Consider the following 12,790-nt stretch of genomic DNA (forward strand, 5'->3'; position numbering starts at 1 on the left):
CTCTGTTGCCATAGAAAATTAAGTAAATGTCCATAGAAGGTGATGCCATATTCTCTGCGTCTTGGCATATCCCATAATACGCTGCATCTTGCCTTTTGATATGTAAACAATGTACATGATTTTTTCCCATCAAATGACAAGTTTTAAGAAGAGTGCAAAAAAAACATCTTTTGAACTGCTCAAACACATTCAAAATGTCTGGGGTTCGTGAACCTTGTTGTCACATTGTTATTTGCAGAACGATTTGAAAAATACATGCAGGTTAAAAAATAAGATAAAATAAAGCATGCAGTGCTATATACATGTCTCAATATCCATAAATGTGAAAGGTACCTTGCACTCATCTACCATGACTGAGTTGTGAGCTGCAAAAACACATTGGTTTGAGTTGTTTTCCCTATGATTTTTCATGTCGTCATAGATCGACTGAGTCTTGGTCATTTCAATGTCTTCATGCCCTTTATGATGGGAATCAATGGTGTCGAGTTCTGCCTTGGAAAGGTGGTAGACAATGCCAGCACCAAAAGAATCCCCCACTACATTGACTGACGTTCTCATCCGGTCCCTACAAAAGAAGCAAAAGGCAGAGGCTGAATGGTATGAGAGGAAGAAAAAGTAGGGCATGGCAGCCCTGTTACTGTACAGTTACTGCACTTGTTTCAGGAAGTTAAGGTATCTGTTGAACAGAAAGATGGGAGTTTTCAAGGGAAATGAAAAAAGCTTGCTTTCCCAGGGGACTTGTTCAGACAGCAAGGATGTTCAACCTCCCATGTCCCAGCTGCTCATTCTCGTGGAGTTTGGCAAAGAATGTGTGCTAGATCACAGCCAAGCTGCAGAGCAGCTTGACTGAGATCTCCCCAGTGCCTGCTTCTGGAGCTGGAGGTTTCAATGTCCACATACCACTGCCCTTTGTTTAATCAGAGTGTGGACCTTAATGCAGCCAGGGAAAAGGATTTTGGATCTAATGAGCTGTTCTCCTTTCTGGTATGAATTAACAAATGGCTTCTCCCTTTACTCTCAGTGAACAAACTACGGGGAACAAAAATGCATGAAATATCTCTATAATGCTCAGGCCATTGAAGCTCCTCTCCTGGTACCATCTTTACAGATGGCCATCTGTTAGTGTGGCAGCATGCCCATTCACACTACTCCATGCCAGAGCTTGGCATATGAGCAAACCAAATATAGGTCATGGCCTACAAAATAATGAGCCCGTGACAGCATTTCAGTAACGAGTGCCCCTCGTAGGAGAGTGCCAACTGAGGCTAACGTGCTTAATTTCAAACAAATATGTTCATTGGTGCTTCCTGGACAGGATTTCATTGCATAGACATGCCAGCTTTCTGCTGTCTTGTCTTTAGTGTGGCTCTATCTGTCAACAGTGAACTCATGGTTGTGCATTTTCCCTGATTTCAAAATTCTGCCCCAAACCTGCCCAAAATTCTGCAAAAATGGGAGATGGGTCCTGCTATCTTTCCTACTGCAGGGAGGCTGTATTACATCTGTTGAAATAGTTTACAGTCTAATTTGTCTTTTCATATCTGAACTAAACATAAAACTCCTTAAACCCTTCTGACCAAGGTTTGCAACTTAAAGCAACATACAGCAACTGAGTCTAGCTATGTCAAACAGGTCAGAGAAGTGATTACACTGAATAATTCTCAAAAGTACATTCATCAAGATTCATTTACACAAAATGGGCAGGTTGAATAGTGTGGACATTTGCCAAATGACAGAAAATCCAGTATGTAAGACCTCATTTCCCATGACAGTGATTAATTTTAAAACAACCTTTCTTGTATTTCTAGTACCAGATTTATGTGACATCTCCTTTTCCTGTAGAACACTGAGAAAAAAAGAGCTAAATATGTAAACCTCAAACTGATAAAGATTCATTATATATGCCTATTCGTGGCCATACAAACTTTTGAGCCCATTTTAAAACATTTTTAAATCTGCCTTTCTCAGCTGTGCAACTATAGTCCCATTCAAATTTCTCCTCTCTCTCTCAACATTAGCATGCCTACATATTTGGACTTCATGGTGTAATATCTTAGCTGAAGCAGTTAACTTTTTTTTTTTGCATCAAAAGAATACGCAGGGGGTAAAAAACCTCTCCAATAATCCCCCTGAGAAAGAAACAAACAAACCTATAAGAGGAAAACATCCTTCCAGTTTTGCTTCACATAAATGAAATGCTTCATACAGTTCTTATCCCACGCCTATGAAGAGTGTTTTAAACCTGGTCAGAGAAGTTGAATAGGAAAATAAGACTTTCTGAGTGTGAATTTTAATTAAGGCCATCAATTACACTGAACCCAGTAATATAGTTCCACAAAAAGAACACCTGCTGAATTTTGAAAGAATTCATTTTGAAAGAATTTGCCGGATGACAGAGGGTAGTATAGGATGCCAAAACACCAAGATGGAGAGTACATAAATATAATTGAGGCAAATTCAAATTCTGAAAGGGTCATTTGAGGATATACTCGGGCTCATATACGTGTACCACTAGCCAAGAGATTCAGCAATACAAACTGCACACTGATGCAGAGCATGCTATATACTGCATGAGCCAAAGGAACAACAGAAAGGACAAAGTCTCAGCTGTCAGGAATCAACAGCAAAGTGCCACTGACCTCTTTTGGGCCAAAGAACACCCTAAGAAGAACAAAGGCAACTGTACTTACTCTTTTGTTTACACAAATCAATCAATTAATTCCAGGCACACTGGGACATGTAAACAAAGTAAATGGAGGAAGGTTGCAGTCTAGACCCTGTTCATAACAACCAGACATCAACCAGGTCTGAACAGTCTGAATTTAGATCTAAGCCAAGGAACAGAGTCAGAACTGAAGCAATCTTTTCCTGAGCTACAGAATGAAGGTTTAAATACCGGATAAGCTGTCCAAGCTAATTTTCCCTAATTCCTCTCTATTGCAAAATACCACTAATCTGGTACCACCGATATTTGCTAAGCTTGTCAGCTCACATCTGGAGAGTACCCAGCTTCTGGCTAGAGCAAAGTAAGCTGGTTTTATTCCATCTGTTGGCATGTGATTGCTGACCTATTAAATGTCACTGCTCTGTTGTGCTTGGTTTTAAACTGAGAGACTGTAAGAGTTGTGAAATATTGGTAAACTTGCCTGGTGAAAGAGCCTACGCTGGGTATGTATGCATGGGAGGGAGAAAGGTTGAGCAGCCTTATCTCTAGATATTGGAGAGACTTGAGAAGAAGTCAATACAGAAACCTTTTGAAGGCCAGTGTGCCAAATTTAAGGACTTGATAAGAAGTTGTCTTTGTGCTATACCATGAATTGCAAATCATGCAAAATCGGTTTTGGTAAGACCACAGTTACAGATGGTGCTAGTACTGTAAAATCAATTGATGTTATGATATTTGCTTTCATCAGAAATATTGAAAAACTCATAGAGTAGAAAATTTTTTAAAAGCTTTCTTTATCTGAAATTCAAATGTTATAAAAGAGCTATTTTAAATATTTCTACATGGTGGTTGCATTTACACATGGGTTCCAGAAAAGTGGCTGGAATTGGATCTTTACTTCTATTAACTCTCTATTCTACATTCTGTTAGAAATACTGCTGCAATGTTATTTAACGATCTAAAGAAATGGAAGAAGACAAGGTTTGTAAGTAAAGAAAATACTTTTTTATGACACTTCATTTCAGATATTCTTTAGGTCTGGTTTGTGTGTGCAAAAGCTTGCTCAAAAGTTGGCTTGTGTGCCATTTCTTAAAATAGGAATGTCAGCAGCAGCATTTTTAATAGCTCATTAGATCATAGGGGCTACCACAACACAGCCACTTGAAGACGGAAAATAAAGCTGTTACTTGTTGAAAACAGATTAATAAGCACAACACTTCCACCAACAAACAATGTTTTGACTTTGCAGCACTAGTGGTATGACACAGAGCTTTCAATCTCTTTTTTATTTCTTTTCCCCTTACCTTCCAATTCTGAATCACACTGCAATTGCACTGCTGATTGTTAGGCCAGAAGCATCCAAACCCAACTGTTTGGGCTGAAAGCTCTTTTGCATACCATTTATTTTGGAAAGACACCTTGAAATATTTCTTTCAGAATTGTTGTCCTTCCTATACATACATTCATCACAGCTACAGCTCCACAGTACAGAAATTTTTATTTCCTAAACAGGGTTGGACTAGACAGTGGGAACAATGCTGCTGAAGCTGAGAATGAAATGCAACACCTATCAGTGGATCAGAACTGCTGATAAACTTATGTCTCTGAGGCTTACTGGTGTGGGCAGAGCTTCTCAGTGCACAGGATTATTTTAAAAAGACATTTCCCTAAAAAACCCAAACAAACCACAGGCTCCTTTTGCACATCCTCCTACCAGCTGCAGAAACCTACCTATTTGCCTTACTTTGAGAGCCAGGAAAAGCATATATTTAAAATATATTTTTATATATTTTTTATCTCCTCCTCCCAGCTGCAGATTCCCATGCCACTTTCCTGTTTTCAACTATGACTTCATACATACAATAAACCCACAGAATATCACATCTTTCACTATGCCAGCTGTACTCTGCCAGCTGAATCCTGTCTCATTTCACCATTCTGCATCATGCTATCACGCTATTCAGTTATATATAAATTATGTAAGTCAACTTTTCCCTTTGCGTCCTCAAGCTGTAAATTCCTCTTTCGTTTTTCCCTGAAGCAGAAATCAAAGCTGCATTCTATTCTTTAAAACTTTTAGTGACAGATATAGTAGTAGATCCAAAATACATGTCAGAGGATTGACTAAGTTCTTGAGTTCTTCTCAATAAGCCACAAGATAATTATAGAAAATCATTTTTGTATTTTGACTTCACATTCTCAACTCTGTTATTTCTTCTTGCATAATTTTAGTTGTGTATCTGGGACTGAAAGCTACCAGAAGCAGGCAGCTGAAGCTGCTAGTGTAGGAGAAAATGCACAAATAGTACAGTTATACTTACATCTCCCCTTCTGGGCACCATAGCTGGAATGACAAAAACAAGTGTCTTTACTACTTGAAAGAATACTAGGGGAGAGATGGTTGTTGACCAGAATATACTGTGCTGCAGCAGTGCAGGGCAATATGAAAGTCTCTAAAGAGCCCAGGACAATTTAGAGGACTACTGAGTTCCTTTCAGCTCTGCACAGGTGACAGAAGGATATTCAAGCTGTCAAATGACAAAGAAAGAAACGAGAAAGAACGTGGCTTGGCATATCCTCTGTCTATATTTACAGCCTCTGTATTCAAACATTGAAGACCAAAAGCTTTGGAAAATTACATGTGGGTTAGCTCTTTCTTGCTGGAGGACCTGCAATGGCACTGAAGGACTTTGATCTCAAGTCCTTGGAAATGAAAGCCAGTCTTTCCAGTTTGAGGGATCTGTCAGTAAAACAAAACTAGAGAATTACCTTCTTTCTTTCAGTTTGCATTCTTATCTGTCTTTGGTTTATGTCCTGACTAGAACAGACTCTTCTTAAAGGTATTTTACTGTCTTATATATAAAAAGAAACTGACTTTTCCCACTGTGAGTATAAAAAATTTGATACTACAAATGTCCAAATCACCCTGTGACTTGCTGACAAAATCCTGATGGAATTTGCATTTTCAGCATTCGTCCTTCATTTAAGACCAGAACTATAAGAAACAGAAATATGAAAGCAAAGATCAGAAAACTGCTCTTGAGTGATGGGAACGCATACCTAGGAAGAAGAAAACATATAAGTGTGAGCTCACAAGTCTGACAAGAAGACCCTTGGCTCACAGAAACTGACTTCAGCAGCTCTCTAATAGTTTGTAACAGTGGAGAAGCTACTTTATTGAATAGCCCCTTTCCTCCTTTGATTTATCTGTACAGGAGAGTCTTATAGTTCTTTGAAATCAATGGCTGAAAAGCATTACAGACAAGCATTACTTCACCACTTTTTCTGCACGAAGCAGTGGAGTCAGCACAACTTACAAAAGCCAGTCAACAGCAACAAGCAAACTGATATCCTGGGTAGGGAGACCCACTGCAGTAAGGATCAGCAGCATAGTGACAAGTCCTGCGCTGGGAATACTGGCAGCTCCAACACTTGCAAGGGTGGCAGTCAAACTGCAAAATAAAAAATCAAATGGGAGAAGCAGGAAGATACACTTTGAAGATACAGTTTCATTGCAAAATCATGTGACCATTAGCAAGGTCATATTTTTAATGAGTTCTTCCCATAAAACAACAACTATATGATAAATCACAGAAAGCTCAGGCCATAGTTTTGACTCTTGTGTTTCTCTAAAAATATTTATTGGGTCAGGTCAGATCTATAGGGTTTGTTCTGAGAGTTGTAAGAGGGTTGTCTGGGAGTTTTAAGTACTGTTAGCTAGCTATGACATTCAAATCTGTGTCCTGGTGTTTTCTGAACTCTACCAATACATCCAGGGTTTTGAATTCTGAGTTTTGATCATCTAGACATGATGAAGTTTGGTGATGATGGGTTGAGTTTTCAGGGTGGTTAATTTCTGTTTATTTATGTTACTTGAAGACTGAATTGTGAGTTAAAGGCTGAGAGAAAGTGGTTATTATTAAACACAGAAGAATAAAATCCCAGCATCCAAAACTCACAAAATACAAGCCAGTGGTGTACCACTGGCTAGATACGAATCACCCTAGATGAAAAAGCAAAATTGATCTGATTCTTTCATGAATCCAAACCTGTGTTTGTTTTTGCCTGCTATACTTTGATGAAGGTCAGTAAAGTGAATGTCTGAGCTTCAAAGGCTTTTAAAAATACAACACAGACTATAACAAATATCAACATCATTGGGCAGTCCTATGAAGAATGGACAATAAATTTGTCAGAGAGCTAGTCAAGGGGAGAAAAACATGGAAGAGAAGGAGAAAAGGGAGAGGGAGAGGGAGAGGGAGAGGAAAGCAGAGGAAGAGGGAGAGGGAGAGCAAGAGGTAGAGGGAGGGTAAATAAAAAGGAAAAGTGGACAAAAGAAGATGGAAAAAGGAACAAGAAACTAGGAAAGAAAAAGTTATATCTGTGTTTTTAAACACAGAGATGAGTAACATGGTTGCACTTCTGTGGGTGGACCCAACAAATCTGAAAGTGCTTCCAACACAGAAGCAGGGGAGAACAGACTCTGGGGGGGAAATCCTGGACCATTAGCCACAGAACTAATCTGTGAGGATGTTAGCCTGATTTAGAGCTGGCAGACGCTGGCTGGCTCGATCTGATCCAGCTGACAATCCAGGGTGCAGTGTGTTTGTCAGGTGTTTGGGTTAGAGTGCAACTTGGCCTGCTAAACACCCAGATAGGTATGCAGGTAGGATGCTCTGCTCTGCTGTCAGGCATGCAATGCCAGCTCCTCAGGCACTTCCAGCCTAAACTGGTGAGGGATTGCTTCCAAGCTCTGTGAGGAAATACTCCTGCCAACCTTCCCAAAGCAGCACTTACAGACCTGGAAGGGAATAAAGCTAGAATTGTTTAGGACTACACAGAATCTGGCTTAGCTACAATTTCCAAGATCACCCTTTCCCAAAAAATACAGGAAATCAGAGGAACTACATGACCAATACGAAGCAACTATGGCTGGTCAAAGGCTAATTAAGCCTTCATGATTTTATGTCTGGATCATTTGAATATTCTCAATATCACAAAGTGGATTGTTAAAACCTAATAACCTTCACTTCATTTGTATTGTCTCCTCAAGAGATAGTTCTTGTCATATCGCTGTAACAAAAATGCTACACTGCATGAAGAGGACACCCAGTCGTTTTCGTACAGATAGACCAAAGCTGCTGCCTGGTTTGTAAGTGTGAGTATCACAGCTGGTCACATCAGCCTTGAAATGGTGAGATCAAGAAGAGCCAATTGGTCAGGTCTCAGAAGGGGAGAAGAGGAGTAACTCAGATTCAAGTCTACCAAATCCCTTGGACAATAGCAGATTCCTAACTTGAAATTCCCTCGTCTTAATTTAGTTAAGTATGTGGCATCTCTGAAATGTCTGTTTTCAGTTTTAGGAACAAATATGCATCATGCAGGTCTAGCATCTGCCTTTATTAGAAGCAACCCTGAACCTTTTACAAACCTTGGTTTTACTATTTCAGGGGTTGGGGCAGGAAATAAAGAAATGGAAAATGTGGAGCTAGTATAGCTGGGCAAGAAACATAGAATTAGATATCCCTTTGCAGGAGTTTCTTTAGACTTAAAAGGGTTTAATAAAAGAAAAGTGTGTGGGTGAAAACTACAGGAAGAAGGCAGACTTGACAGCCTTCACTTGCGGTTTCCATTTTAACTATTCAGAATGTTAGACCTGCTGTCTTCATTAAGTTTAAACTCCCTTAGAGTAAACAGTCTTCAATCACTCTTATCCTTTTTTAATGGATACTTTCTTTTGTCCTCACAGATATTCAGTTTAGTCCTAGATAAGACAATTTGATATGAAAAGACTACAGTTAATATTTGCTGGGTTAGAGATAAAAGGTCTGCAAGTATCCAAACCATGCCACAGGCAATCTCATCATCAGGATGGGCTACTCTCAGTTCGTTTTATCTGCTCACCAAAGTCACAGAAAAAGTACAGGCAAACATAAATATATGGACAGATATTTTAGGTATACTTTTTTCTTCGGTGTATATAAACACATACATTCTAGAAAGTATATGACTTGTAGCATCCCTCTACACTAAAAAAAAGCATTGCATTGGACAGAGAATGCTGTATACTACAATTAACATTGTATCCTGGGCTGGTTTTGGCTGGGGTGGAGTTAGTTTTCTTCACAGTGGCTGGTATGGGGCTGTGTTTTGGATTTTGCTGAACACAGGGTTGATTAATATAGAGACGTTGTTATTGCTGAGCAGGGCTTACACAGATCTAAGGCCTTTTCTGCTTTTCCTACTGCCATGCTGGAGAGGCAATAGAGGTGCATGGGAGGCTGGGAGGAGACACAGCCAGGAGAGATGACTCCAATTGACCAAAGGGATATTTCAGACCATAAGACCTTGCGCTCAGTCATGAGGGGAAGAAGGAAGAAGGGAGGACGTTTGAAGTGATGGCTTTTATTTTCCCAAGTAACAGTTCCACCTGGTGGGGCCCTGCTCTCCTGGAGGTGGCTGAACACCCTCCTGCCCATGGGAAGCAGTGAGTTAATTCCTTGTTTTGCTTTGCTTGTGTGTGCAGCTTTTGCTTTCCTTATTATCTTTATTTCCCTATTATTCCCTTTATCTCAACCCAGAAGTTTTGTGGCTTTCACCCTTCTGATTGTCTCCCTGATCCCACCAGTGGGGCAGTGACCAAGTGGCCGCCTAGGGCTTGGTGGCTGCCTGGGGTTAAACCATGGCAGTTGTCAACTGCAAAAGTGTAAAACAACACCGGCCTGCATCAAAACTGCAAATGATAGAAAAGGCCTGTCAGCAGAGAACCAGGACCTATGTACAAAACATTCATTTGCATATCATTATTAAAAATCCATGGATTTTATAGTGAATCCAGTAGCTGAGAAGACATCCAACTCAAAGCAAACACATTTTACAGTCTGTAGAAACAAAGCCTAGGAGCATTTTTGAACTGACCTCACAGTAACTATCTGGCCTCCATCCAGGTCAATTCCATTCATCTGTGCTATGAAGATGGCAGCCACAGCTTCATAGAGGGCAGTTCCATCCATGTTAATAGTTGCTCCAACAGGAAGAACGAACCTTGTTACACGCTTATCAATGCCGAGATTTTCTTCAAGACACCGGAATGTGACAGGTAATGTTCCAGCACTGAAGGAGAGAAAGCAGAAAAGTAAAGAAAACATCAATATAACACATATAAACATATAAACACATATAAAACATCAATATAACACATACCCATAAGGGAGCGAAGTCAGAAATTCTATTACCATCGTTTACATTTTCTACGTCCACTTTCTGCTGTGATTCAAGCCTTTTTTAGGTGATTTTTAAATTAAACCTACATTTAGCTGGAAGTGGGACTGAGGCGAAAACATGAACATGACTTGAAGAAGCATGAGAGCTTGAGAGAGCGTGGATAAATTTTTCAGACTCATTTACAATTTATTTCTTGCATTTTGTTGAAAAATACAAGTACCAGATGTTTTCTGGCAGACAGACCTATGAGTATAGGGACAAGTCTTAAATTCCTTTGATTGTGAATTTGCTCTAGAGGGAGAAATTTGTATGACATTAAGGACTGAAAAAGCTGGGCAAAAAGATACAAACCATGTTGTACCACCGGAGGACAGGAAGAAAGGACATGAAATACATCTGGAGGATAGGAAAAGATGTAAAAGATGCCTGGAAGAGGGGAACAGCTCTTTGCACAGATTCACAGTGCTTTGTTTTTGTGGGAATATTTCAGTCTATTACATTCACTTGCTCAAAATACGATACCTTCATCAAAAAATACTGTTGAAGTGGAAACTCAAACACTTCAATGAACAAAAGCCTTAGTTAAATTGTAATTTACTAAAACTCCTGGCCAGACTATATCTCCTATAATTCCACATTGTTTCACAGCCACAGAATTGCTGCAGTTGGAATGTATCTCTAGAGGTCACCCATCCCAGCCCCCTTGCTCAAGGTATGAGCAGCCAGGGCAGGTTTCCCAGGACCATGCTCACACAGGTTTAGTGTATCTCCAGGAATGGAGACTCCACAACTCCTCTAGGCAACCTGTGCCAGTATTCACACACCTTCATAGTAAATCTCAGTAAAAAGAGTTTTCTTGTGTTCAGATGGAATTTCTTGTGTTTCAGTTTGTGCCCACTGCTTCTCTTCCTGTCACTGAGCACCACTGAAGAGAGTCTCACTTCATCTTCTCTACACTGTCTCATCAGACATTTATGCACACCAGTAAGGCCCTTCCAGAGCCTCTTGTTCATCAGGGGAGAAGTTATTCAGCACAGTGGTTTGAGTAGACCCAAAGAGGCAGATGAATTACATTTCTTCCAAGGTATTCTTGAAATCAAGAGTGCTTGATTTTCTGGTGGTCAGCTTTGAACTTGTCTTTTTGATTTTCAACTTTTTAATTAAAATGGAAGATAAATTTTTCTTCAGAAATAAAACATTTATTGAAGAAAAACATTTTAAGATATGGTATTTAACTGAAAAATAATTTCAACACAAGATCTACTAACCGCCCCGATGCAAAGCACCAATTTTTGATTTTATTGTATTACTGAGAGCTATGTTGCTTACACACTTTGTTGTGCCTGTTCTGTGCATTAAGAACAAGTCTAAAATGTTCAGCTTTTCAATGGAGTGCCATTACTCTGCCAAATTGGATGAAAGAACAAACTGAGAGGTTTTTTCATTTCTCTCTTGAAACCTAGCACTGTTTGGTTTTGGTTGGTTTTGGTTTTTTTTCTTGAATGCAATGAGACTGGTCTTAACATGCTTTCTAAATAAACAGAATTATCACTTTTTCCTGGCTGAGAAAACAAGCACAGAGTTAACACAATTTGCATAAGTCATTTGGTTAATATCAGAAAAGAAAAAAAGGTAGTTTTACAACCTCTTTAAAAAATCCCGAAGACATGCGGTATTTTGATTTATTTCAACATGGCTGGATTCAAAGCAGTTTTTATTCAATGGCATAAAATGATTTTTGTAGTGAAGGTCAGAACAGCGGATGTATTATGTCTAAACAGCAGCTAATAATCAGCTAAAAAATAAAGCACACTGGTATTTCTCAAGTGTACCTGGAAGCTGTGCCTAGTGCTGTGATCCATGCCTGGAAAATCCCAGCAAGGAATGAAAATGGGCTTTTCCTTGTTATCACAAAGTAGAGCAGAGGCAGGAAGATCCCTCCATGGATGAGAAGACCCACAATCACAGTGACCATGTACATGCCGAGTTGTCTAGCAACTACTTCTAAGTCCTTGATGGCAATGATTTTTCCACAGATGAGGCAAGCAATACCCAAAGGGGAATACCTGGAAAAAGAAAACAAGCATAGACAGAACTAGTCTTTGCAGTGTAGTCATAAAAACCGTGCTCAACATAGTACAGACTGGAGAAAGTGTAGGGAGCTCTGCAGCTCAACGCTGAGGTGCAGATCAGGAATTGAATGGAAATTCAATGCATAGTTTTCACATCTTTTTCAAAAATAATGTCCATCTCCAGTGAATTCCCCATCTACTTCATTTTTCATCCCATCAAATGGAATATGCATTTCCTGAATAGTTTTGCATCCTGGAATAACATTGTACAAGGATACTACAATGTTACTCAGGCTTGGATCATTACAAAGAGTGGTGTAGATTTGTTCTTAGTACATAAGTTTTACAACCCATTGTTTACATGGTTTCAGGGAGTTGCATTATTTACTTCAGATAAACTACTTGTTGGAATGAACTGCTTATATCTTGAAGGCTACAAATGTTTCCATTATGTTCTTTCAATAATTTGAACAAATGTTTTTTGTTTGTGGATTCTTCATTATGTCCTTTTGTTACTTTGGGTGGGGGTTTTGTCCCCTTAATCATGGGATTCCCTGAAGACATAAATGGAACTTTTGAATAGGATGATAATGGTAGCATAGATTGGGAACAAAAAAAAAATTGAAATGAATTAATATTATTTAAAATACTTGATAATCAGCTACAGTGAAACATACTTGAAAGTACATGGATAGAAATCAATATTTATACCTGCACTGGTAAAAGTTAGTACATTATATAATTTTAAGTGAGATTTACCTTCTCTATCTCTTTTATAAAAATTGGGAGAAAGTAATGTAATGTCGAGAGAAAAAAAATACCTCTTTGA

General features: G+C 39.1%; 1 protein-coding gene across 4 annotated transcripts in view; it reads right to left on the bottom strand.

The window, feature by feature from the left end:
- Positions 1-12,790, bottom strand: part of SLC1A2 (solute carrier family 1 member 2) — a 91,491-nt gene that overhangs the window by 12,306 nt on the left and 66,395 nt on the right. For all 4 annotated transcript variants that reach the window (XM_027732653.2, XM_039383903.1, XM_027732651.2 and 1 more), the window contains 4 exons: positions 11,722-11,955; positions 9,584-9,778; positions 5,983-6,117; positions 334-565 (listed from right to left, as the gene is read on the bottom strand). In XM_027732653.2, coding sequence (XP_027588454.1) covers positions 334-565; positions 5,983-6,117; positions 9,584-9,778; positions 11,722-11,955 — 796 coding nt within the window. The remainder of the gene's footprint in view (positions 1-333; positions 566-5,982; positions 6,118-9,583; positions 9,779-11,721; positions 11,956-12,790) is intronic.

This window comes from Pipra filicauda, unplaced genomic scaffold (assembly GCF_003945595.2).
Source record: "Pipra filicauda isolate LSUMZ 115617 unplaced genomic scaffold, ASM394559v2 scaffold32_size4067784_pilon, whole genome shotgun sequence".
Lineage (NCBI taxonomy): Eukaryota > Metazoa > Chordata > Aves > Passeriformes > Pipridae > Pipra > Pipra filicauda.